We start from the raw sequence: 25,716 nt of genomic DNA on the forward strand, positions 1-25,716 counted from the left end.
GGATTTAAAGTACCCACTTAAAGAAAAGGTTTTATAGCCTTTATACCATTAAATTGGGTTAATTAGTAAGGTCTAAAGAGTAATATAGTTGCTGGAAATTTGTGAGGATAGTGAATTAATTATAGTTATGTATTCTTATTTGTAGGAAGCTTTGAGCTAGGTGTTTTTTAGCGAGTGTGGCCGAGTTTATACACTATTCAAGGTACGTATGTGCACAAGAATATTTGTGTATGCGTAGTATCATGTTAGGATTGTAAAGTATGATTTAAGTGATGAATTAGTAGCATGTTTAGTTGATTATATGCTTGGAATTGATGTTGGTTGAGTATAAATTATTATGCAATCATGTGAATATGTTAATTGAGACATGATACAAGTTGAATATGCATGAATCATGGAAGTATGTTTTATTTTTAAGTATCAAGAGAGCATAAATTTAATAAGCAAGAAATGTATGTTTAAAAGAGTTAATGTTAGAATTATTGAGCATGATTCATGAATTTATTTCTCACCCATTTATTAGTGGTGTTGAGTCAAGAAATTAGTTTATTTATTTAATCACTCATGTAAGTTGTGTTTGAGTCAAGGAAGTTTAGTAGTGCATTTTATGCACCAAAGTAGTAATCGTGTAATTTTGTACACAAAACTAGGCAAGGAACTTTAATTAAAATAAATAGCATGTGCTCATTGATTAATTCAAGAATGAAATGGAATTATGTGTTGTTTGTTATTATGTGTGTTCTTGATTGATTGGTTGGAGTCATCACAAGTTAAATTGGTAAATCATAAAGTGTAAGAAGATACGCACAAAAAATCTTGGAACGTATACACCTTGAGTATGAACACATGGCGGGAGTTATGTGACTTTATATTTGATCATAGCTTCTACAAGGGATACAAGATGCTGTATTTTCTTTTATTATTGATGCGCTGGAATTCCATCACATGGTGACATAGTAGGTGCCAATTAGGGTAGCTCCTTAATTGGAAGCTCAATATTTAATTGGCTATTTTTAAGAAAGGAAACCCGTTCAATGCGTAATCCAAAATTATTATTCAATAATTAATATTGTTAGTTATGAGTCAAAGGTAAGTTGACTTGTAATTGTATGGCGAGCATGTTTAATTATTTTTATTGATGTTAGGATATTCATGTTAGTCTGATGCATATGTACTCAGCTTTTGCTGATTCGTACTTTTGTGTTTGGGTTTGGCTTTCCTTTTGATTGACCCTACTATGATCCATTTATATGGTGAGTAGAGGGGTTGAAATAAAGAGAAAGTGACAGGTACTTGAAGCATGAAGAGCATGAAGGGAATGAGTGCAGAGAGTTACTTGTTATGCTTTCTTAGTTTTATATTTTGAATTATTGGTTTATTGATTATGGACTAACATTGTTACGCTTTATTTTTGAGTTGGTTTTTAAAGGGCCATGTTTGAATTTGTTCCAACTTGTGAACGTTTTATTTTACTTTCGTTTTGAGGTTGTGAACTCAAGTTTTATTTTAAAAGTTAGTTTTATTTTTAGACTTCCACTGTATGACTTTGAAAAATAGCCTTAGCCGTCATCACGGTGGCGGTAATATTTTGGTTATTTCCTAAAAAGGGTTTTATTTAGAGTAAAATGAGTATTTCAAAAGAAGGAATTTTCCAGGGTATTACAAAACCGTACTTTTTTCGAGCCAGTCCGGGCCAGGCTGTTGATGATCACCTCTACGAGACACTAAAATCAGTGTGATTATTAACTAGTGTCCTAGTAAAATTTATGCAAGTACTTCTTCCATTTTTTTTTATTTGCATCACTTGGGAATGCACGAAGTTTTAAGAGAGTAATATAATATTGTGAATGAGTGATTAAATTATTATAGTAAAATTAAGATGGAGACCATGAAAGAGAAAGTATGGGAGAGAGGATAGATATTTTTATTATTTAACTGGGGACCATGGAAGAGAGAAAAATGATAAAATAATTTGAATGGGGTTTAAAGTAAGAGAGAGAAATGATAAAATATTGTATAAAGTTACCAAATATAGAAATGATGCATTTAAAAAAAGCCACCCGTAAAAGAAAAGTGATGCAAATAAAAAAAATGGAGTGGTATTATGTAATGTAAGTAGTTGATTTTCATTTTTTTTTGCAGCAAAGTTTTTGGAGAGAGAGAGAGGGGGGGGGGGGATTGAGTGAAAGAGGGTGTGTGTGCTGTTGTTGTTGGGGGGCGGGAAAGGATATTTCCATGTATGAGATTTGTAGTACCAACAAATCCTTGCACTAATCGCTCTCTTGTCGTTATGATTCTGTCATTGATCATTACTTACTTATCCATCGTCATTTTTCTAGTTGACAAATTTTTTGTGCTCTGATGATTTAATCTAAAGAAGAAAGATTTAGTAGAGATTGAGAATCAAGTGAAGCAAACTGATACAAAGGGAAAATGTGAGAAGAACCCATAGAGGTGTGTAGCAAATCAAGGTAAATTCAAATTCCCAAATTTCTATGTACGAATCAAGTTTCATTTTGCTCTTGAGTTGATGTGAAATCATATAAATACGTGTTTTGGCGGGAAAGAAGTTAGGTGTACGCAGGACGAGGTGGGCGGGTATGACTTTTCATACCAAAGTAGCAAAGTCACACCCTTATCATTCAAGACAGTTGATGCGTAATTTTCTAAACTGTACTGATCACCTATATAGCTAATTCAAAAAAGTTAAATTTCATAAGAAATCTAGTAATTTTTTCGGTGAATTTCATTCCTTGCTCAATTTGATGCTTGACATCCTTGTTAGTTGCTCTTTATGAATTATGATGCCAAACATTGCTTTTTTGAAATTTTATACTCCGCAAAAGTTATCAAGAATTAACTTTAAATATGTCCATTTAGCACAATATACAAGTAACAAAATATGCAATGTTCCAAGTTTAACTTAGGTCATTAAAAAACTACAAAATAGTTATTTTGAAATACAGGCCCCTTTTGGGAGCTTTAGAGGCAACTATATATTTGAAATAATGTATTGATAATGGTTTTTTTTTTCCCCCTAATTGTGACAAGTGTAAAATTAGAGAATTGAAAGTTTTAAGTAGAGTTTTTATCTAGTACTGTAAATAAAAAAAAAAAAACTTACTTTGGCCCTGTTCACTTCACCTTAAAATAATAATATTCAGTAAAAATAATTTCAGTTTAGTAAAAAAAAGTTCAGTTCAACAAAAATAATTTCATTCCAACAAAAATAATTTCAATTCAGTAAAAATTTGTAATTTTAAAGAAGAAATATAATAGAGAATCAGTAAAAAAAATTTCAGTTCAACAAAAAAAATTTCAGTTTAGTAAAATTAATTTCAGTTCAGCAAAAATAAGGTGAAGTGAACGGGACCTTCAACTTACTAAAAAGGAGGAAATATAAAAAATTTAAGTACGTAATCTATATATTTTATTCAATTTCAAAGTAACTAGAGTAGTTAATGTTCATTTAGCTCAGTTTCTGTTTTGGATTATTCTTCATGCCTAGAAATTGAGAAGATGTTTCCTGGGTTAAATTTTTTCTAAGTTAAAGCTAATCATTTACACATGATAAACCTTTTCATTCTAGAAGCCATACCAAATAGATCACTATGAATTGAAGTCATGCATGTAAGTATGTAACATGGTGATTACTTTGGAAGTTATTGTTTCTTTGTTTGTGTTGTATCTTTTATTCTTAAGTCTTAGTTAGTTAGTTACTTGGAATTTTCTAACAAATGGAGTATGTAAACATTGAAAATATGGACACATGATAATTTGTAAGCTATCATTAGCAACTCCAAGAAAACTCGATAACTATTTTTAATTTTTTTTTTCAAATATTGCTATGAAGGAAGTGACTTAAACGAGATTCAATCTCAAATTTTGAATATCAACGTGAAATTTTAACCAATTAAATTTTTAGTTGACGTAATTCTCTATAATTACATAGACATCAATCGGGTCACGGAGGTACAATTATGCAACCATTGGACCAACTATTTTCTTTGAAAATAATTGATTGATTAATATCGGCTTATCGCCCCATGTGACGAGACTAGGTCAAATATTAATTAGTTCGTGTATCGCATGTCAAAAAAGGCCAAGAATTATTGAAGTCGATCAAGGAAGTCAACTAATGATATCATGTGAAGCATCTTCAAGACTTCAAGTAGAAATATTATTAACAAAATTCATGCCTCCTGCTAGGAATCTTCAAGACTTTTAACAATTAACGTTATTTAAAAAAAATAAAATAAAATAACGCCTATTATGTATTTAAAGTGTAGATGTCATCTAATTTGATTAAAGTATTAAACGCCTTATTTTGATTAATTCTCATCTAAATAATTTATTCTTTAAATCTCTCTAAACTTGTACTCCGTAGTATATATAGTATCTTTTCTATTACTTGTGCATAGCTGAAATGCCTGAAATAGAGATTGAATTGTTTTTTCTTTTATTTGGTTGTGTAAAAGATTTTCAAAATATGCTTTTAAGTGCAACGAATGATGAAAAGAGGGTGAGATAGTGACGCATAGCTCAAGTGGTTAGATCTCTCCTTCCGGTTTCAAGACAAAAAAAAAAGATGATGAAAAGAGGGTGGGAGAAAATTAACGATAAAGGAGTTTTACTTTGGTAAATTTGATAACAAAATGTTAATTACTTAGCATTTAGATAGATTAATTAAAGTGTAAAGTCAGAGGGTTGTTTGCCTCCTTGAAGATTGTAGTTTTAATTATGACGTGTTTTCTCAAATTTATATGTCTTTTAAAGTAATAGTTTTGCATACATATTATTACGTACTATTTCCTTTATTTCAAAAAGATGTTTATCTATTTTACCAATTACCATAGTCCATAGTATCCAAAATATATACTTGTACAAAGTATTATTTGATGATCAATTTTGATATTTTGAACCTACTTATTGGATTGCAATTAGACCATAAATCATTTTCTTTTCTTTTATAATATACTTCATACTTATTAGTGAATAATTATGGTTAAATTTTATAGAGATTTTACTAAAACATTCATGTCATGACTTGGTCACAAGTTCGAACATCAATATTACACGTGTTTGAAAGTGAAAGATTCCCTCAATTTCCTTATACTCTCGACCATTGACTTGACCTTAAAAAATACAAAGTAAATGCTTATTTTTAACAAATCACGGTACAAAACCTATCTTCTATTCAAAGCATTTCAAATAGGGAGGTCAAATATCTCAACTCTCAAGTTTGGAAGTTCTGTCCAGCACAAAACATGCCTAAAAATTACAAAAACGTAAATTTTCTTTTAAAAAACAAATAAATTAGGTTTTGGTGCTTGAGTGCTTCCATTAACATAATAAAGGGAGTAGGTTAGAATGGTAGATAATGGACAATGAACAGAAGACATAAAAAAATAGAAAATAAATTTAAAGGTGCCATGTAAATTTTCTACTCGTATATAATACGGTCTTATTATAGGTAATATTATAACTTTGTTGGACTTACAATCAATTTAAATATAACTTTGTTGGACTCACAATCAATTCAAACTCGACCTTGAGCCTTGTTATAGTTTAAAATGGAGGCTTGACTCAAAACATAAATTCATAACTCAACTCAAGCTCGAGTTCAATCTTTAGCTACAACTTATATATATACGGAGTATATATTATTTTTTCAAGCTATAATAGTGTCATATTTTTAATCATCGGTTATTTACTTAGCAAAACTGGAAATTGATCACTTAAAAATGAGGGGGAAATAATAAATATGCTTGCATTTGCAGAAATAACTAGAAATATATGGTAATAAATTGATTATTTATAGACGAATATCTCATTTCTAAAACAAATATTCAAAAGAAAATCATTGTAAAAATAACAAAAAATAATAATACACATTTTTCTCTCTGCTAACTTGGTTTCCGGAACTCTTAAGATATTGATTCCATTTGCCGTCGATTTTGTGTACATTATCTGTGTATCTGCTCTATTTACACATCAGTGAAATAAAAATTCTAGCAACATTGAAGGAAAACCTAAAGAAAGTGGAAAATGAAATCTGGCCAACAAAACTAAGCTACAATCCCCTGCATTTCAGCAAAAATTTCGGTACAAGGCATAAATGCAGCTACTGGGACATACTGAACAAAGAACGAACACCCTGCAATCTCAAGAAAACCTCATATATTATAATCTATGTCTGTCATGTTTTGTGAAGATGAGGGTCTTACGAGTTTTCCCATTTCGTCGTATAAATCAAGATTCTCACAAGGAGCTGGGAATATGGACCCAATCACACGGCCTTGTACAAAGGCACACTGAAATATTCGCTTTTTCTTATATGATATTCCTATAGACATGTCACGGAATGTGATGTTTCTAATGGGGATATCCTCACTCCCGTGGATTCTCACAGGTACACGAACACCCTGGCCATGGATTGAAGTAAAGCTTATGTCTTCAATGATTGGGAGAGCTTTGGGATCGTATCCCTCATCTGGGTGTTCATTGTAATCAGTCTTTATAACTATCCCAACTCGCACCTCATCAAATGTTAGATTTCTGTAGGTAATATGTCGTACATATCCTCCCCTACCTGGGGCTGTTTTGATTCGAACAGCTCGTCTAGAACTCCATACAAGGACATTCTCAACTGTAACATTTGACACACCACCAGACATCTCACTCCCTATCGATACACCAGCACTGCACAAATTGTACGGAGAATTCACGAGTTATAGCACCTTAATTAGTTAATATCGTATAAAATAGTTCAGAGGTAAAGTGAACAAGTTCCAATGTTCTTGAACTACAAATATGTAGAATAAAAGATTGGCAAAAAAAACTCAGCATATTGACCGACTATCATGACATGTTAAAACCCAGTCATATAACTTGATCTTCAGAAATTCCCACTGCTACAAGATAGGATCATGAACCTATTTCAATATAAGGAGTAACATATTTGGCCAACTCTTGTAATCAATCGAGGTTACGAAATTGCCTATGGATCTGAACTTATTACTTGTGTTTGATAGTTAATATTCCATTATTCTTGATATATCCTATTCCCTTTGTAAATGATCCCATGTGACCAGATGAATCTTAGCACCATCAACCTCAAAGTGCTGAATCAGGAAGCTAACGAAAAAGTTATTCCCCAACTTAGTAATATACCTTTTCCTTGGGTGGGAATTTGTGAGCGGGTACTCGGGTAGTGTGGAAGAGATATTGGGGCGAGTGATAAAAAGAGCTAAAACTCTTAGTCAGAACTAAAATTGAGGTGATTCCATGAGCTCATTTTCACACCCACAAGGCCACAATGTTCAAAGTTGGTCCAACAGCGAGGTTTACATCACAACATTCATTCATTCACTCTATGACCAGACTGAAGCAATAAACTCCAAGGAATTGTACAGTTCATAATTGAAGTTCACCCACCTGACCATAGATCGAACAATAAGATTTCGGATGAGGATGTTTTTAGAGGGCCGGCCATAAGCAATGCCATATTGATCCCAACCACTCTTTATTGCTATTCCATCATCCCCCACGCTGATGTAACAGTCCTCAATCACCATATCTTCACATGAATCTGTTACATAGAAGTAAGGTCAATGATTCAAACAGGATTTCTGGCAAGATCATTTTAATTATTGCATTCTGCTATTTGGGATGCATAGCATGATATCTAATAAATTATCCAAAAGACAGCAAAATTTTATGACACTAATACCAGTAGACAGACTTCACGAATTTCAATGACAGACAAGATGACTACCAGAGTACCAGTTAGTTGATGAAAACGATATGGATGCACTTTTATAAGATTAAATCATGCCATATCCTTCTCAGATTATCAATGAAGCTAGCTTTATCTACTAGTAGTATATCTTTGTTGCCTATTGCAGTATTGCATGACAAAAGAGGATGTTTAATGTTGTTTACTAATTACTAAGATATTTACTGTAAATTGATGAAAGGCAGAACTTTATCAAACAATGGGACAGTTTTGCAGCTCAATGATCAATAACTTTCTGAACAAAAGAAAGCCAAGCAGGCTCCTTAATTTTAAACTAATCTTGGCTGGGTGATGATATATTGATATGTCATGCAGACTCATTCATTCCAGTGGAATTTACAAGCAATAAATTGGACCAATGTATCAGTTGCAGAATTGAAGTAATAGAGCAACATCTTTCATGTCTTCGAGCCTTTTATGCCACACAGGTCTTTCTATAAATCATTGATGTTTAATTACTTGACCAAAGGTGAAACAAGAGACCAGCTAGTCAAGGATCTAAGGAGTGTGTAAGTGTTTGATACAAGTCGACAAGTTGATAACTTCCTAATGGAAACGTGAAACAATCTCTCTTTTTTGAGGGGAGGGGCAGTCGGACAGAGGAGGGGTCTGACTAGGTGTACAACATATGAATGTATACTGCTACATTTCTCAAACAAATATGACAGTATGACACATCCTCTTGCTCAGAACAATTTGTAAAATGAACTTACCTGGGTCTATACCATCGGTGTTTGGAGCTTCAAACACAGGAGCCAAAATAGTAACATTCCGGATTGTCACATTCTTGCAGTCATAAGGATGTAATGTCCAGAAAGGAGAATTACGTAAAGTAATGTCAGAAATAACAATGTCACTTGACCACATGATCTGTACAAGAGGACCTCTAGTATTATTAAGGGCCTTCCGCTTGTACTTCTTCCACCATGTCTGTCCCTGGCCATCAATTGTACCATTGTTCCCTGTCAGCAGAGTAAAGTTAAATTGTGCTGGTAATGGTTGCAATATTGTCAGCTATAGCACATCAATTTGAAATACGTAGTAGATTTATCTAAGCATAAGTAGTACATCAATAATAGCATTGATATTACAACATATGGAGTAAATCAACTAAAGTGACCTAACATGCTGAAAATTCATCTCGTCTATCAAGGAGGGAAGAAAGTATAGACAATACAATATGATCCAATAACCATATTTCTGAAACGCAGCAAGCACAAAATGTATCATGAATGATAAATGGATTTCAAATCACTAGATACAAATTGTTGAATCAATCACAGCAAACATCAAATCTACTGTCACAACAGATGTACGAAAGATAATAGAAATCAACAAATAAGAACACAGATTTTACGAGGCTCACTAACGATGAATTAGGTACGTCCACGGACATGTGAGAGGAGAGTTCTATTGATCTCGAAGAAAATACAATTTACAAAATAGTGGCTAGATAACTAACCTAACGAGTCTATAATGGTATTCCTAAACTATGCACCTAAGGGCGATAAAGAGGGCCAAGAAATTTGCAAAAGGCCAAACCAGTAATCTAATTTTAGAGACCAGCACTTCAAAATCAGTGTACCATCCTCTTCAAGTCAACAGTAACTTATTTCATTGTCACTTCAGTCTCCATTAGCAAATATATAGTAACAGTTTTTTTTTTTTTTTTTGCCTCATAGTTCACCATTACACAGAGCTCAGAGATCAAGAGATGAAATCACATCTAGTGTCTCTAGACTAAATGAAGAAAATTAGCCCCCATGTCCACAGGGTATTGGAGATTAAAAGAGAATAATGAATATGAATTAAGGAATCCAAAGGTTTCTGGAAAGCAGAAGATATAAGAACAGTCCAGAAATAATGAAAAGACAATAGAAATTTTTTTTTTTTAATGAGAGTGGGTATATATACACTAGTATTTATTTTTAAAAGATATATAAATAAATATATATTAGGATTACAAAGAATAGTACCTTAAGCAGGTCATCCATTAAGAAAACTGTAGATTTCAAAGCCATACCTTAGTAATATTACAATTCTTCTTTATTTTAAGAGCCTTTCTAACAAAAAAGCCATACTCTGATTTCTTTTTTAATTAATTAATTTATTTATTGTTGACAAGCTGATTTCTATAACTACTGTATCATTTTTGACATTACACATATATTTCTGTTAAACTTCTTAATCCACCAACCTTTTACACAAGGCTCTATGCCATGTCCACACTCATACATGCACGCACAGCTGCAATTAGGCTAAGATGTCAAAATGCCACCACAGATAAACTCCCAATCCAATATAGACAGCTAATGGGAGAAATAATAACAACATTTCTCATTATTATTGCAAAGCATAAGGGAAAAAAAACTCTTCCTTTCAAGTTCAATTACTCAGCAAAATTAGAATCGCTAAAATACTAAGCAAACTTACCAGTTATGACAACATCTCTGAGATTTTGACCATGAATCAAGCTACCATATCGGGGCCCAGGATGCTCTCTCCCATATCCATATGATGGCAATGGTGGCATCAATGGCCATTTCTTCTCATCCTATACACCCAAATGGGAATTTCATGGTAAGAAATAGCCTTATAGGCAATAAACAACCAAAACAACAGCACTCAGTGACATTCAACTCAACGAGTGCCATGAAAGAAAGAAAAACTTAAAAAAGATATGGTTTATAGTCCACCATTACTCTTTCAGGAAAATTCCTGACAACTTATTCTTCTTTCACCAAAGCCCACTCTCTCCAATACTAGATTGACTCATTGACTAACTATCCTTGCAAGGAGAGTAAATGTGAAATTTTATACTTCCCCTGTTTCTTAATACATCCAACAAGTTGACTTTATTATACACTCATTAACAGTCAAATTGTTTCATGTATTGAGAAACGAGGAAGTATTAAAAGTCAAACATCACTAGATCCATCCCTTCTCCCTATTCAATCATTTAATCTCCAATTTTCTTTAATACACCCTCTGTTTTTTTAAGCGACACACTAGATTCTACATGAATTTTTATGGAGAATTACATAAGCCCCTTAAATTATTATGGTAGTGGTGCTGGAGGATTATATATAATGAGAAGTGACGATGGTCTAATAGTTAATATAAAGAATAAAGGATGTGAGAGGAGAGAAATAATAAATAATGTAGGAGTGAGGACCATGGGGAGATAGGAATAATTTAAAATGTAGTAATGGTGACTAAAGATAAAAGATTATGGTAGGAAATATCCAAAAAGAGGAAGCATGTCACTTAAAAAAAAAAAAAAAGTCCAATTATGAATCTCTAATACATCTCAGGCTTTCACTAAATTGCATGTCAGAGATCTCAGCCCTCTTTCAATCTCCAACACATCTCTATTGCTTTCCGAAATAGAAAAAAAATATATATCACAAAGTAAGAAGTCAGTATTTTGTTCAAGTAGCAGAAAATTAAGTTTCCTTCTTTCTCAGGAACCACAGCTAGACAATACCTGAAATTTACCATTCAGCATGGAGCAACAGCAAACCCAGTATGACTCCTTCAAGCAAGGATTTAATCATAAAAATTACAATAATTAGGAATTCAAAATGAGGAATGGTCATTTCCCTTCATCACAACAATTACAACTACTAGCAATTTGACAAGATTGTATCTTTATAGCAGTCACTAATAGTAATAGACATTTATTTTTTTAACTGTAAATAGATTGTGGTATTTAAATTTAGGCCCATAGTAGTGAATCTTATAAACATAGACATATCCTTTGATCCAGCATCTGAAACTTAAATTTCTATTGAATGTTAAAGCCTAATGGAATATGTCCAAATAAAAGTTGAACTGTTCCGCAACTGGGCTTGTGGATTTTCACTTCTCTTGATCATAAATCAGTGTGCCTCACGGCAATGAGCCTCAATAGAACACTGTGCATAACTAAAGCACACATGATGGTTTGTGAGATGAGGACTCAAGAAAACATCTTAATGACCTCCGTTTTCTCCCTTTCCCATAACCATGTAAACACTTACAATGTAAAATGGCACAAGAGGTAGTTTCATTAACATCTTTTTATAATGCAATTATCTCTTTGGTAACCACTTCACTGAGTGATGGTTGCTCATGCAGTGCAGCTTAAAATACATTACTATCAACATAAAACATGCTTGAAAAAAGTGATCCACACTTCTAGAATAGCATATTGTATATCTATCTTCCAATTTTGCTTCATGCTAAAATATGTATTGTAACTCTCTATTTCTTCAGCAGGCTCATATATGTTATCATTCAATCCCAAATCTCAATGGCTTTGGACAGTTTCTCAATCAGTTCACTCCGTTGGTCCGGTCAACTACTTTCAAAGTTTTAATATCCAAGCTGCATAACCTCCCTTCCCCTCCTAAGTTCTGTTATAAATGCCCAACACCATCACATTGGAGCACATAAGGAAGTACTCCGTAACTCACTCCTCTAAACAAATCAAAGCAAATTTTAAAGTTCCTTTCAATGATCTCCCTTTCCCCTTTCAAACAAGATGGATCAGATTCGCATTCTAGCACTCTGGCAGCATATCACCTCAAAGTTCCAGCATTTAGCCATTCAAACAGTTGATAAAGGCCATATAGCACAATCTAAAAGAGGAATTAGCCAACAAACATTCATCATAACATCAAACCTTATTCTTCTCTCCTACTAATCATAGAACCAAATTCGCCTAAACGAAAAAAAAAAGATTAACCTAACCTTTCTCTCTGCCCCTACCAGACCACAAACCAACTAATCAAACACTCAACGCAACAATCACAAGTTCAAAACTTACTATATACAAAGTATAAAACAAATTTCACATCACTACTCATTTCTCTATCAAAAAACATCATCTACCCACCATATAATTTAGCAACAATATCAAAATCATAACAAAACACAAAATTAAAATCAAACATTAAATAAAACTTACATCAACTCCAAGAATAACAGCATCTTCAGCAAGGTACAAAGTCATATGACTGGTTAAATTAAAAGGGCAAGTAAGCCAAACCCCAGGTGGCACATTAAGCTGACCTCCACCTTTCTTCCCAAGCTTAGCAATGGTTGAAATAGCCCTCTCAAACGCCGCAGTATTATCAGTATCGCCATCACCGACCGCCCCGAAATCCGAAATGTTGAAAGAAAACGGCCTGAACCTCGGCATTGGGCGTCCCGGAGCTCGCCGGAATGACAACAAATTATCAACAATGTTGCGCTGCCATATAAAAACCGATGCAAATCCCACGATCCATAAAACTGTGAAAAGGGTTTTGTGATTGGATAAAAATGAAACTACCCATCTTCTTAATTCTGCTCTTTGTTGATGAAACATGGTTTTTTGACAAACCCCAGTAAAACAGATGCGATTTTTAAGGGTTTTTTTGGGGTGTTTTAGTGGGAAATTGAAGGGGAAGATGAAATTGCCATTGAAGAGGTTGGATTTGGGAAGGAGAGATGTCAGAGATCAAAATCAGGTGGGAAGTTGAGGAAATTGTTGGAGTAATTGGAAAGGAACAGTGATTGGAAGTACACTTTGTAGAGTTAGGAGGTTCGTTTCTTTCTATTGAATTTAATTCAAAGTTTGGTTGAATAAGGTTGGTATTTGCCTAATTTTGCAAGATTTGAGATTTATTAATGATTGAAATTTGTACTTTATGATTAGCATGGCATATGTTGTTCCATCATTACTTACCTCAATTCACTTAAAGAAGTGGAGTACTCTAATCAATTAATTTATGATAATCATGTATGAAGTTTTCTTTTCCTTGAGTTTAAGTGGAGTACTCTAATTCAACGATTTTACGACATTCATGTATGTGTTAAAATTCTTACCGATTGAATGAAGTTCTTGAGTAAAAGATGTAGAGAGCTAGTGTTTTGTGTTATACAACTAATACAAGCATCTTTTATGCCACTTGTTACAATACATGAAAATATACATTATTGTACTAGGTAAAGCTCATGTGAACTTTATTTTGGTTTTTCTCTCAATATATGAAGTTTTTTCTTGTAATCCGTACATGCTAGTTAGGTTAGTTTGTAACTTTGTAAATGTCATGATATCTTGAAATGCTACTAAAAACATGAGATCAAATCTCGTCTATATTATAAATCTTTGTGTAACATAAAAGACACAAATCTTGTGCTCACGTCCAATATGTTATGATTGTTGTTTCCCTCACGATTAAAAGTGATGATTAAGAGTATTTATAGCCATCGTTATAGGCAATTGACATTTCTATTTTAGTTTGTCATAAAATTATGTACATAATACTTCATATCACTTTTCCATTTTAGTGAGTCCAATATTAAACCGATTATTCTTATTACTCACAAATATCAAGGGCGTGTTTTTGATCTTTACATAAAAAATTTCTTATCTTTACATATTAGCTTTGATTTTACTATGAATTTATCAAACGTAAACTTAAATTGTATGCGCTTATTTAACTGTGGGTTCATCACTTAGATAACTTCCATTATCTAATTTCGATTATTGGGTCTACAGTTTAGGTAAATTACCCAACATAACAATATACATCAAACTATATAGAGTAGATTGTAACTAATCCAGATTCAAATTGAGTAATGACCCAAACGAGCCATTCAGAGGCTCGAACTCGAAACATTGGACTAACAATGAAACAATTTAATTGCATGTAATGGGCTTAACAAAGCTATAGGATATAGCCCAACCACAAGAAGTCAAAATCTGAATAACAGTTTATCATCACAAAAGCCAAGTTTGCAGATAAGCTATTTGTGACAAGCTTCCCTCCAATAAACTATCAACTGTTCTTTATTCAATTGTACGTGAATAATCTTTGCACCATTAAAAAATGGCTTTGGCTGTTGCTTCAACTGCACTGTCGTCAAACCTTCCAATTAGGTACTGTAATAAATTATTATGAAACATTTCATTTCTTAAACATTATAATATAATATATTCTACTTTGAATAAAGTTTTTATCTTGTATTTTTCTTTAAATTATCATCAAATTCTGATTAATTAATTTATGGTTGTTGGAATTTTGTAAGAACAGAGAAATTCCAGGGAAATTGTATCCGAACCAAGTGAGGAAATGTATGGTTGAAAGTAGTAGTAAGGTGAATGCAGCTAAAGGAGGAGTTTCAAGTGTTTGTGAACCACTTCCTCCAGATAGGCCTTTGTGGTTCCCTGGTAGCACACCACCTCAATGGTTAGATGGCAGGTTGGTTAATCGATTACTCTCGATCCCATATATAAGTCATTTTAGCCAGTTCCTACGATATTAACATAAACAACTTTACAATAACAATGCGATATTAAATGTCATCTCACGACATTCATCTAACATTTTAAGGTAAGTTCATAGAAAAATGATATGATGTGTTTTTTTTGTGTAAAAGGAGATAAAAGAGGAAATTTTAAGCACAAATCATTCACTAATAATACTAAACAATCCATGATTTTATCATGTGTTTATATATTAATACGGAAATGCTTATAATTAGCCCTTAAGACTGCATACATCATAACCAAAATCTAAATTATCAGTCCAATATTACATCATTACATGTCCCTTAACAAATATGAATTCATGCACTTAAAAAGTTAGATGCATATATGTAATTCAATTTAGTTTCTATCATCAAAATGCTGACTACATACATAATTTTACCTCCTATTGTTTGTAGTCTTCCCGGTGATTTTGGCTTCGACCCACTTGGATTAGGTATGTGTTATTTGTGTATTGTTGTTGTGAGGATGATGATAATAATTTCACATTTTAACTAAAATAAAAACAAATTACTAAATGCAGGATCAGACCCAGAGACACTAAGATGGTTTGCACAAGCAGAGCTAATGCACAGCAGATGGGCAATGCTAGCGGTATCAGGCATCCTAATCCCGGAATGGCTCGAATCCATTGGCCTAATGGAAGACTTCAATTGGTACGATGCTGGATCACGCGAGTATTTTGCAGACCCAATCACCCTCTTTGTGGTACAACTAGCCTTAATGGGGTGGGTTGAGGGCAGGAGATGGGCAGACTATGTGAACCCTGGATGTGTTGACATCGAGCCTAAGGTTCCCCACAAGAAGAACCCAAAACCCGACGTGGGTTACCCAGGGGGACTATGGTTTGATCCCTTCATGTGGGGAAGAGGGTCTCCTGAGCCCGTCATGGTTCTAAGGACTAAGGAGATCAAGAACGGGAGGCTTGCTATGTTGGCCTTTGTTGGGTTGTGTTTTCAAGCTGTTTATACTGGTGAAGGGCCTCTTGAGAACCTCAGCAAGCACGTTGCTGATCCCGGTCATTATAACATCTTTTCGGTAAATACGTCATACTCCTATTAGAACTCTCATTTCCTACGTGCTATTAAGTTCTGCTCTATTCAACTTAAAAAAAAATAAAATTGTGATAATTATTTTTTCCCACTAATTCTAACATTTATTTGATTATTTGGTTGTAGGCCTTCTCATCACATTGATCCATGTTGTCAGCTTCAAGCAAAGACAGAGATCAGAATTTACTGTATGTCCATGAAAGAATATATGTACAAACTAACAAGAAAAGAAATAGTAATTCTTATTGGTACTAATTGATTTTAGTCACATTAACGTATTTATCTTACTTATAATAACTACTTGCAAATGATTGAAGTTTTTAACAAGCTATGTTAAGATACGAGGAAATGGATGATTGATAATACATTTGTGAAATTCCAAAAATATTGTTTCATAGTAAAAATTCAATCAGGCTTTTCCCCTTTCCCCCTACAAATCAGGCAAACATCCCTTGATCGGCAACAAAAACTTAGATAAATAGGCGACCTAAGATATGTTCGCAAGTAACAAAATATTGATATGATTTCGTGTATTACTTGTTACTTCTTACGAGTTGGGATTAAATAGAGAAGGATAAAATCTCGATATCTATTCCTATATTTCCTCCTAAAATTTGATAACAAATAATTTGAAGTACAAAAAAGGATAGTCCTATAAAAGTGTGTATCTATAATCAGACCAAATAAATCCCTCAATTCCCGCTCATTTGCTCATTATGTGTATGGTAGGATTCTATCTGATTTTCACCCTCTCAATTCTCAAATATCCTTCTCTCTCTTTCTCTGTTTTTTGAACCTATTCTTAGCAATGGCAGCAACCTCAATATTTTTCAAACAAGATTCATGAATCATAGAAAAAACTATGATACATTGCAAAAATCAAAATTACACTACTTTCCATAAACTTAACCAAGATCAACCAATAATCAAAATCCCTCAACCACCCAAAAAAAAGAAAAAAAAAAAAAGAGATTTCCTTCTTCCATAGCAGAGAAAATTTCCCATAATTTCATTTCTCTATTTTCTTGTCATTCTCTAAACGGAGGTAAAGGAAAAAAGAAAGAAAGAACAGCAAACCTTAAATGTCTGCTGTTCGATTTCTTCTCCTCCTCCTCTGCCTCTCATTATCGCCTCCGTGTTTGTTGTCAATCACGGAGGCAGAAGCCCTCTTGGCGTTCAAGGGTTCGATGTCAAACACTGAATCATTGGACAGTTGGAAACCCAACACAGACCCCTGCAAGGACAAATGGGAAGGTGTTTTCTGTGAGAAACAACAACCTGTAATCATTCGCTTGCATTTAACAAAAATGAGCCTTTCGGGTTCTGTTGATGTGAGTTCTATTGCTCAAATTCCAAACTTGAAGACTCTAAGTCTTTCGAATAACTCGTTTTCTGGTCCTATACCGCCTTTCAATACGTTGAAAGGTTTGAGGTCACTTTATATTAGTTCTAACAAATTTTCAGGGGAAATTCCAGATGATTTTTTTGATGGTACAACATTGAGGAGATTATGGTTGTCAGATAACGAGTTTTCTGGTAAAATACCTAAATCATTAGGTACATTGAAGGGGTTAATGGCTCTTCATTTAGAAAGGAATAAGTTTACTGGTTCGATACCTGAAATTTCGCAAGACACGTTGACTGAGTTGGATATGTCTGGGAATATGTTGGAAGGCCAAGTCCCAGAGAGTATGGTAAGGTTTGGAGCGGATGCGTTTAAGGACAATTCGGGTGTTTGTGGGAAGCCGGTAAGCAAGAAATGCAGCGCTGTACAGAAAAATGGCAATAATGTGACGGTTACTATAGGGATAATGGTGGGAATTGTGGTGATTATGACTATAGTTCTCATTGTAACAACCGTAAAGAAGTCCCAGAACACCAATGATGAAGCTTTCGATGTGTATAATAAGGAGCCAATGGAAGATGTGGTGGAGGTACGTGTGCAAGGAACCTCTAGGAGTGTTGGTGCTGGGAGCGCTCGAAGCCTAAACAGTGGTGGTTTTGGGGGTAGCGTTACTTCTGGTGGGGGTAGTGTCATATCTGGTGGTGGCTCAAGAAAATCGAGTGTTAGTGATTCCTCAAATAAGAAAAGCAATGGGGGTGATCGAAAAGGGTCTCAAGGAAAAAATGCAGCGATTGGTGATCTAAGTGTGATCAATAATGAAAAGGGTACGTTTGGCTTGGCTGATCTGATGAAGGCGTCTGCTGAGGTGTTGGGGAATGGAGCTCTAGGATCGGCCTACAAGGCTGTCATGTCTAATGGGGTATCTGTCGTAGTTAAGAGGATAAGAGATATGAATAAGTTGGGGAAGGATGAGTTTGATGCTGCAATTAGGAGGATTGGGAAGCTTCGTCATAAGAATATCTTGACACCCCTAGCTTACCATTTTCGAAAAGAGGAGAAGCTCGTGGTCTCTGAGTATGTTCCAAAAGGCAGCTTATTGTATGTCTTGCATGGTATGATGTCTTATTCCTTCAAAGCTTAATTATGCTATTCCTGTATGTGGTACCGTAGAAATTTTCCATTAATGTCGTCTTCTCCATATTTCTGACATATCAATAGGGATGCAATCCTCCTGCACAGTAATTACATCAATTAGACAATCTCTTGTTATTCAAGTACCCATATTCAGAGGAAAAAAAAAACTCTTAAGCATGTGTTCTTGACATCTTGTGTTCAAATATACTTCGCAGAAATTTTTGCACAAAGGAACTTCCTGCAATCAGAGATACATAATGATTTGTAAACTTGAAGCAAAGACATACACTCATTTTATTCAACTGAATGAATACTGCATGCACACAGGACAATACATGAGTCTGAAAGTTTGATTTTTGTGTGCATGGTTTTTCAGGGGATAGAGGGCTTAGTCATGCAGACCTGAACTGGCCTACGCGACTGAGAGTCATAAAAGGCATAGCCAGCGGAGTGCAATACCTGTATGCAGAACTCTCTGACTATGAGCTTCCACACGGGAACCTTAAGTCTAGCAACATCTTTCTAGGCAGCAACTACGAACCACTTCTCGCTGACTATGGTTTCAGCCGAATGGTGACACCAACACAAGCAGCACAAGGGTTGTTTGCTTACAAGTCACCTGAATCAGTTGAGAGCCAGCAAGTCTCTTCAAAAGGAGATGTATATTGTCTTGGGATCGTCATCCTTGAAATGCTTACAGGGAAATTCCCTTCTCAATATCTCAATACCGGCAAAGGAGGCACCAATGTCATCCAGTGGGTTCGAACAGCCATTGAGGAGAAGAAAGAAGCAGGGTTCTTAGATCCGGAAATAGCATCTTCTACAAATTCACTAGAGGCTATGATACAACTCCTTCAATTGGGGGCCAACTGTACCGAGACTGATCCTAATAAACGGCCTACAATGGAGGACGCGATAAAGAGTATAGAGGAGATACAGGCTTAAGGGGAAATTCAGCCATGATGTGTTGGTTAAGCCAGTAATTAGGTACAATGGAGTGCCGATTTGTCAGCATCTCATAATGCCAAAAAATCAAAGACTAATCTGAATCACTGAAAAACTCAGTATTCCAAGCTCATCATAGAATCGTCGAGATCCCATTCAAGCCTTGTAACAGAAAGAAAGTTATATTTTTGGTTTTTGGGTGCTTGATATGATAAAATATGAGAGCTGACAGCTACAGCATTTCATGATAAAATTCTTATACTTTGGCTAGGATTTTTATAATTTTTTTTTTTTTAATTTATTAATCAGTAAGTTAGGATAGGATGTTTGGAAAAGAAAACTATGGCACAATAGAAAGATTTATGTATGCATTTTGTAGGAAATCATTGAATTGTGAAATATTTCAAGATTATGTCTACGGTATCTATTGGCTGATTACGTACAATGTACCTTAGTCATGTACGTAGTACTTAAGTTTTATTTAACAGTACTGATGGGTTGATAAGTTGATTATGTGCATTTTGCAAATACAAAGGCTGCTAGTTCATCCAGGAAGCTAGTATTTAGTTGAGGAAGCAACAAGACTTCCCCTGCTTGCCTTTATTTCATATTCAGTTTACTTAGTTGTGCTGGAGTTCAACAAATTTCCATCTCAGTCCAATGCTTACATCTTAAAATATTCAAGATTCAATGCACTTCTTAACTGTAGACGATATATATAACCCTCAATTACAAAGAGTCGCCTTCAGCATGAGGGTTGTAACCCTCAATTACAAAGAGTCACCTTCAGCATGAGGAATACTCCTGTACCCCATTCGACTGCAGTTTTTACAATCAAAATGGCTCCCTTCCCAGAAGTTTGTTTATTTTACAAAGTTTCCTAGCCACATATGAGCTCCACCAATTTACACAAAAAAAACATATCCCAAGAACAAGTAAACATGTTGCTTCCATAATAAAAATAAATAACAAAAAATGTCATACATCAAACTGCACAAACTGGCAGAGTAATAAATAAGAGTTTTTTCAACTCCAACCACAGAGACGCATTATTTAGCTCATCCATCAATTTACAAAAAACAATTCAATCTGTGATATAATATAAAAACGAAAATGCAGCCTTTCTCTTAATTTCATCCTCTAGTATACTTTTGGACACCAACATGCAGAAGAAGCAGAACCACCAACAATGTAGCAACTGATAAAACTTTTAACCTACCAAAAGGCACAAGTAGCCTGAAACACAAGGCAAGGTCATAAATACTACAAAAAAGCTGGACAGGTTGATTCATAGAACCTCATCAAATTTGAGCATATCCATTTAATTATGCAACTGCATGTTATTGAGTACATTCTTCAGGTTAAAGGAGGATCATCTTTTGAAAACTCCTTTCACTAGTCCCTGAAATGAGCCACCCAAGCCTGCACCTACAGCTTCCGCTAAGTACTGAGCCTGTGGATTATTACACTAGTGATAAGGTTTCCTACTCAATCCTGAAAACAAAAATGAGGGAAAAACAAAAGACAGCAAACCTCTTGCAGGGTCTTCTTTAAATCAAAGGCATCTCTAACTCGCGCATCCAGGAATGCCCATGTGTCACGAAAATCTGGAACGAATTGCGTGCTTAGGGTCAGAAGGTATTGGAGTTGCAATTAAGGCATACAGCCTACAGGGTAGAAGATAAATTTGTAATAAATAGAATACTCTATACTCTTCTATTTGGGAATGACCTCTTGCTACTGCAGACACCCTATAGTATATACTCCGCATTAAATTTCCTCCTCAATCTCAAGCAAGAATTCACAACCTCAAACTGTACTTTGTCCCTCCCTTCTCCATTACTGCTCTTCCCCTACTATGCTCTATACAAAAGAAACTATTCTTTACAGCCAGCCCTTCCTCATTGCAGGCATAGATCTAAATACGAATACCAAGGATTGACAGCCATGCACGACCCAAAAGGCTTAGATTCTTGGAGTCTATTTATATCCAATGACCTTTAAAATAGAATGCGGGGGGAAGGGGGGGATAAGAATAGAAGGGGGAAAAAAAATTAGAAAATAAGAAATAAAGAGAGAAAACAGTGGATAATCCATGGCAAACTAAAAAGAAAAAAAATCCTCCTATCCATAGTAAAGGTTTCAATCAGGTGATCTGGTCGTTGAAGCCAACAGTGTTGTTGCATCTAAGTCAATCACCAGGCATTTAACAGTGATGTAATATTTGCAAAGAAATGCAAAGCCAAACACTGAGCAGAGATAAGGTGCATATTTCAACCAGCTATATGGTAGCTAATAATTGACCTCGATACCAGCTACTCTAGTCCTGTAAGATTTCTCTTGTGATGCCAAGCGGAAAAATTGAGAAATTACTCACCATAAGATCTAGTCCTACATAGAGATAGGGCCATGTAATGGATTCTAAGGTACTGCTTTACTAAACAGCAAATTGAAAGTTATGGCAACTACATGTCAAACCTTCCTAAGAATATCAACAGCAAGTAATTAGCATAGAGATAGTCTTTAGAAATAAAAATATAATTACAGAAAATTATGAAGAACGTCCAGACATAACAAACCACACACACAAGAGAGTTAAACAAACCTGGAGTTTTATCGGTCAACATGTAAACCTCAGTTGTGGAGTATATTCCACCAAGCACAGTACGCTTCACATACCAATCAAAATCAGAGGCATCATCACCAGCAGCATGCCAAATCTCATCAATCAAAGCAGCACGTTGCTTAAAGCTTGTAGGGACATTTGTTGGCAGCGCCTATCAATCAAGACACTACTTAAGATCAACTATCACAAACTCAAGAAAGTTGCAAATACCTAAAATAATACGAAGTAATTGACTTAGAGCACATCCAAAATATTACAGCCTGCCAATTATAGAAGCTAACTTCGGCCGTGTTTTCACATTGGAATATTAGGTAACATACATTCTTTAGAAATGAGTCATGGGTGTTTGGGTCCAAGTAATGTTTATTATATTCCTACCAGACAATTTTTAATAGAGCCTTTTCCCTGTTTTTGGTCGGATCACAATAGAGATACTTATAAGAGCCTTGTCTTTTCTCCCCCCATTATTGTGGTTCAGATTGTAAGTGTCATTCATAACTCTTAGATATAGCAAGCCTATCCTAATTCATTGATTTGGAATAAATAACAAAAAAGGGCACATTCAAGTAAGCAAGTGATAGGGAAAAAATATACCTGAATACTAAGAGCCTGGGCCCATTTTGATATAAATGAAGCCTGCATTTCCAGACGAATCCTCACAAGTTTTGATATGTGTTGACTGGGAATCAAGTTTTTCAGCTCCGTGTCAGACTCAATTATATCAATAAGTCTTTCCAAACACTCATCCATGAAATACTGCAAAGGCAAGGGGAGGAAATTTTTTAAATGGATAGGCATGTATGATATATGATAAACAAAAACACATAAACTACATAGCTAATTGAAAACACGCAATTTTTATTAGGCTTCACTAATAATGAGCTGCTGATACAAGACAATATTTGTCATACTATAAGGTGGTAACACTGGTAAGAGCTTTGAATTCTTTCCACTACCCCTAACAAGTGGAAAAAAAAACCTTGATTAATACATTTTAGCAAGGAAACTCTCAATACCCCAGCAATTCTATCCAATCTTTGAATATTGGTCGGATTTGCAACAAGATGGTAATTCAGCCAGCCAGGCAAGCAACAATAAAGGCAAAGCATTCCAACATTGTTTTTAGGCATCATCATTCGTTGTAATGTGGAAACCTTAAGCTTTATACATGCCAAATCATTTTCTTTCTTCTAAGCATAAGACGAGCAACATGTATATAAACCAAATACCTATGTCATTCCAAAATTATTAGCAAATCTTATGTTCTACAAAAGAAAGACCATAACTTTTACTAGCCACATCTTTGTTATGTTGCTAATTTTCATCAGATGCACAAGAACATTCAAAACCAGATTTAATTAGATAAGATTAAAAGCAGTACCTCAACAAGTGCAGCTTCTTTCCTAGGGAAAGATCCAACAATGGAGGGAGAGAGGCCAACTTCCCTTGCGCCCGCCAACATCGCTGTCTCAGTCCATCCCAAACTCTCCTGGTATACACAATCATAACATTAACCCCTCATCATTCCACTGGCTAATATATATCAGTCAACAATTCCACTCTAAAACTATACAAAATTCAGCATTTCAACTATACTATATATAATTCCAGCTTGATTCCTGTCAAAATGTAATACCAGTACATAACAGGAACACTAAGACCCACATTTTTCTTCCCCAAAAAATGAAAAAAATGAAACTGCATGATTATTATCATGATTAAAATTTATAATAATTATCACTGATTCACTGCACTATAACAATATTTTCAAAAAAATGCAATTACTTAGACCCAAAATACATGATCCCTAAAATGCGAATAAGCTAAAATGGGGGTGGGGGGGAGGAGGCACGTGCATACCACGTGACGAAGAGAAGCTTGAAGAACACGAGCTTGCTCCTCCTCGTACTCCACAACAGGGCGTCTAGAGCGAGGTTCTTCCGATGATGACGAAGACGACGTCGTTTGAGTAGAATGGTCGGAGAAATTAGGGGTTTGTGATTGAGTAGAGTTAAAATGAGGAGGATTAGAATTAGGGTTAGGGTTAGAGGAAGAAAAAGAGGAAGTAGAAAATCGAGAAGAAGTAAGAAATGAAGAAGAAGGATGAATGTAAGTGGGTTTGATTGTGGTTGTAAGTGATCGGAAAGAGTGGGCGAGGAGGCGATTCGCCGCCGTGCGATACATGGTTGTGGTGATTTACAGAGAGTGGGAAGAAGAAGAAGAAGAAGAAGAAGAAGAAGAAGAAGAGGAAGGTGGTTAGCACTGTCAACGACGAGGATTTCCCAAAGTTTGGCGGATGCGAGAGAAGAGCGGGGGAGTTTCGGGGAGTCTACCACGTACACTCTTTTTTCACCTGCCACTTGGACTCCTTCCGTCTCTTAATTATGTGTCTGGTTAGTTTTATTTTATTTGTTTTTACTAAAATTAAGGTAATTAGAGATTTCTTATATCACATGATTGAAAGTACTAATGGATGTCAAAGTGATACTCCCTCTCTCTCTCTCTCTCTCTATATATATATACTAGTATATATATTAGTTTTTGGCCCGTGCAATTTTCAGAGTTATTATTTTAATTAAAAAAAATTTATCATTTGTTTATTATTGTAAATATTATTAAGCATCAAAATTCATTATTCAATATGCAATAACCTAAATTTTACATAAGTTTAATTTATTTGTTCGAAGGTATTTTTCTTCCGCTATCATAAGAAAATCCTCGATAAAATAAATATATTTTGCGGCTAATAGAAAAAACCTTTTAAAATTGCTATGCATTTTTAGGTTACATATTTTAATAACCTATAACCTATATACTTGTATACGAATTATGAATAAGTAAATGAAAGAAATGATATTAATTTTGTAATCATACTGTTGTTAAAACCAGAGGCGAAGCTAGGTGGGGACAAAGAGGGACAGTTGTCCCCCCAGTTTTGAAAATAATAAATAAATATGAACAATTGTGTGCGGTACATTGATAAAGAATAGGAGGTGGTCTAGTGGTTAAAGTGTCTACAAGGATTATTTGTGGCACATTCAATCCCTACATATAGCATTTTTTTTTCTAGGCTTCTTTTTATTTTAAAATTTTCCCCTTTCCTTGCTCGTATCCCTACTACTTCATACAAATGTCTTTTTTTATTATTTTTTTATTTTTATGTTATTCATTTATAAAACAATTCCTTTTTTTTTCCTTTTCTTCGATATGTAATTTTATTTCTCTTATATAAAACCCAAAAGTAATTGTCGTTCCTTTCCCGACCCCATTGATTCCACTAGAAGTAGCACTATTTAATGAAATCATGTTCTAACTTCTAAATTACCTTAGCAATTTACATTAAATTTAAAATAATTGCTCAAATTGCAACCCCAAATTATTGGTTGTAATAATAGGATTATGGGCAAAGGCATTGATTTTATTACATAAATATCAATATAATTAAATTGTCTAAGGTTTGAAAACTTTGAACCTGTAAAAGAAAAGTCTTGTATCCGGCCCCAAACTTGAATTAGA

At 34.5% G+C, this 25,716-nt stretch overlaps 4 protein-coding genes across 4 annotated transcripts; 2 read left to right on the forward strand and 2 right to left on the reverse strand.

Moving 5' to 3' along the window:
- Positions 1-5,783: 5,783 nt before the first annotated feature.
- On the reverse strand, positions 5,784-13,490 carry LOC110721819 (probable polygalacturonase). Its single transcript, XM_021901018.1, has 5 exons — positions 12,750-13,490; positions 10,232-10,352; positions 8,512-8,760; positions 7,438-7,591; positions 5,784-6,702 (listed from the first exon to the last, which is right to left on the reverse strand). Exons 1-5 carry the CDS (start codon positions 13,149-13,151, stop codon positions 6,177-6,179), a joined length of 1,452 nt encoding a protein of 483 aa, XP_021756710.1. The 5' UTR covers positions 13,152-13,490; the 3' UTR covers positions 5,784-6,176.
- Positions 13,491-14,539: 1,049 nt separating this feature from the next.
- Positions 14,540-16,444, forward strand: LOC110721821 (photosystem I chlorophyll a/b-binding protein 6, chloroplastic-like). Its single transcript, XM_021901020.1, has 5 exons — positions 14,540-14,708; positions 14,863-15,030; positions 15,497-15,534; positions 15,622-16,136; positions 16,277-16,444. Exons 1-5 carry the CDS (start codon positions 14,659-14,661, stop codon positions 16,292-16,294), a joined length of 789 nt encoding a protein of 262 aa, XP_021756712.1. The 5' UTR covers positions 14,540-14,658; the 3' UTR covers positions 16,295-16,444.
- A 142-nt stretch (positions 16,445-16,586) lies between these two features.
- On the forward strand, positions 16,587-20,394 carry LOC110721822 (pollen receptor-like kinase 3). The gene is made up of 2 exons (XM_021901021.1): positions 16,587-18,607; positions 19,006-20,394. The coding sequence occupies exons 1-2, from the start codon at positions 17,233-17,235 to the stop codon at positions 19,572-19,574; spliced, it is 1,944 nt and encodes a 647-aa protein (XP_021756713.1). The 5' UTR covers positions 16,587-17,232; the 3' UTR covers positions 19,575-20,394.
- A 108-nt stretch (positions 20,395-20,502) lies between these two features.
- Positions 20,503-24,622, reverse strand: LOC110721820 (ubiquinone biosynthesis protein COQ9, mitochondrial-like). Its single transcript, XM_021901019.1, has 6 exons — positions 24,061-24,622; positions 23,582-23,689; positions 22,795-22,956; positions 22,180-22,351; positions 21,108-21,181; positions 20,503-21,027 (listed from the first exon to the last, which is right to left on the reverse strand). The coding sequence occupies exons 1-6, from the start codon at positions 24,382-24,384 to the stop codon at positions 20,947-20,949; spliced, it is 921 nt and encodes a 306-aa protein (XP_021756711.1). The 5' UTR covers positions 24,385-24,622; the 3' UTR covers positions 20,503-20,946.
- Between the last annotated feature and the right edge of the window lie 1,094 nt (positions 24,623-25,716).

Source organism: Chenopodium quinoa, unplaced genomic scaffold (genome assembly GCF_001683475.1).
Source record: "Chenopodium quinoa cultivar QQ74 unplaced genomic scaffold, ASM168347v1, whole genome shotgun sequence".
Classification (NCBI taxonomy): domain Eukaryota; kingdom Viridiplantae; phylum Streptophyta; class Magnoliopsida; order Caryophyllales; family Amaranthaceae; genus Chenopodium; species Chenopodium quinoa.

What these genes read in the sequence shown, in the direction of transcription:
- LOC110721819 (XM_021901018.1), bottom strand. Translation starts at nt 13,151, where the DNA reads ATGTTTCATCAACAAAGAGCAGAATTAAGAAGATGGGTAGTTTCATTT. An exon ending in CTGTTATTCTTGGAGTTGAT is followed by an intron (nt 10,353 to 12,749) that starts GTAAGTTTTATT and finishes TTGGGTGTATAG; the next exon opens with GATGAGAAGAAATGGCCATT. An exon ending in CACCGATGGTATAGACCCAG is followed by an intron (nt 7,592 to 8,511) that starts GTAAGTTCATTT and finishes TCTATGTAACAG; the next exon opens with ATTCATGTGAAGATATGGTG.
- LOC110721822 (XM_021901021.1), top strand. Translation starts at nt 17,233, where the DNA reads ATGTCTGCTGTTCGATTTCTTCTCCTCCTCCTCTGCCTCTCATTATCG. An exon ending in CTTATTGTATGTCTTGCATG is followed by an intron (nt 18,608 to 19,005) that starts GTATGATGTCTT and finishes ATGGTTTTTCAG; the next exon opens with GGGATAGAGGGCTTAGTCAT.
- LOC110721821 (XM_021901020.1), top strand. Translation starts at nt 14,659, where the DNA reads ATGGCTTTGGCTGTTGCTTCAACTGCACTGTCGTCAAACCTTCCAATT. An exon ending in CCTCAATGGTTAGATGGCAG is followed by an intron (nt 15,031 to 15,496) that starts GTTGGTTAATCG and finishes TATTGTTTGTAG; the next exon opens with TCTTCCCGGTGATTTTGGCT. An exon ending in CTTCGACCCACTTGGATTAG is followed by an intron (nt 15,535 to 15,621) that starts GTATGTGTTATT and finishes TACTAAATGCAG; the next exon opens with GATCAGACCCAGAGACACTA.
- LOC110721820 (XM_021901019.1), bottom strand. Translation starts at nt 24,384, where the DNA reads ATGTATCGCACGGCGGCGAATCGCCTCCTCGCCCACTCTTTCCGATCA. An exon ending in AAGAAGCTGCACTTGTTGAG is followed by an intron (nt 22,957 to 23,581) that starts GTACTGCTTTTA and finishes TTGCCTTTGCAG; the next exon opens with TATTTCATGGATGAGTGTTT. An exon ending in CCCAGGCTCTTAGTATTCAG is followed by an intron (nt 22,352 to 22,794) that starts GTATATTTTTTC and finishes CTTGATTGATAG; the next exon opens with GCGCTGCCAACAAATGTCCC.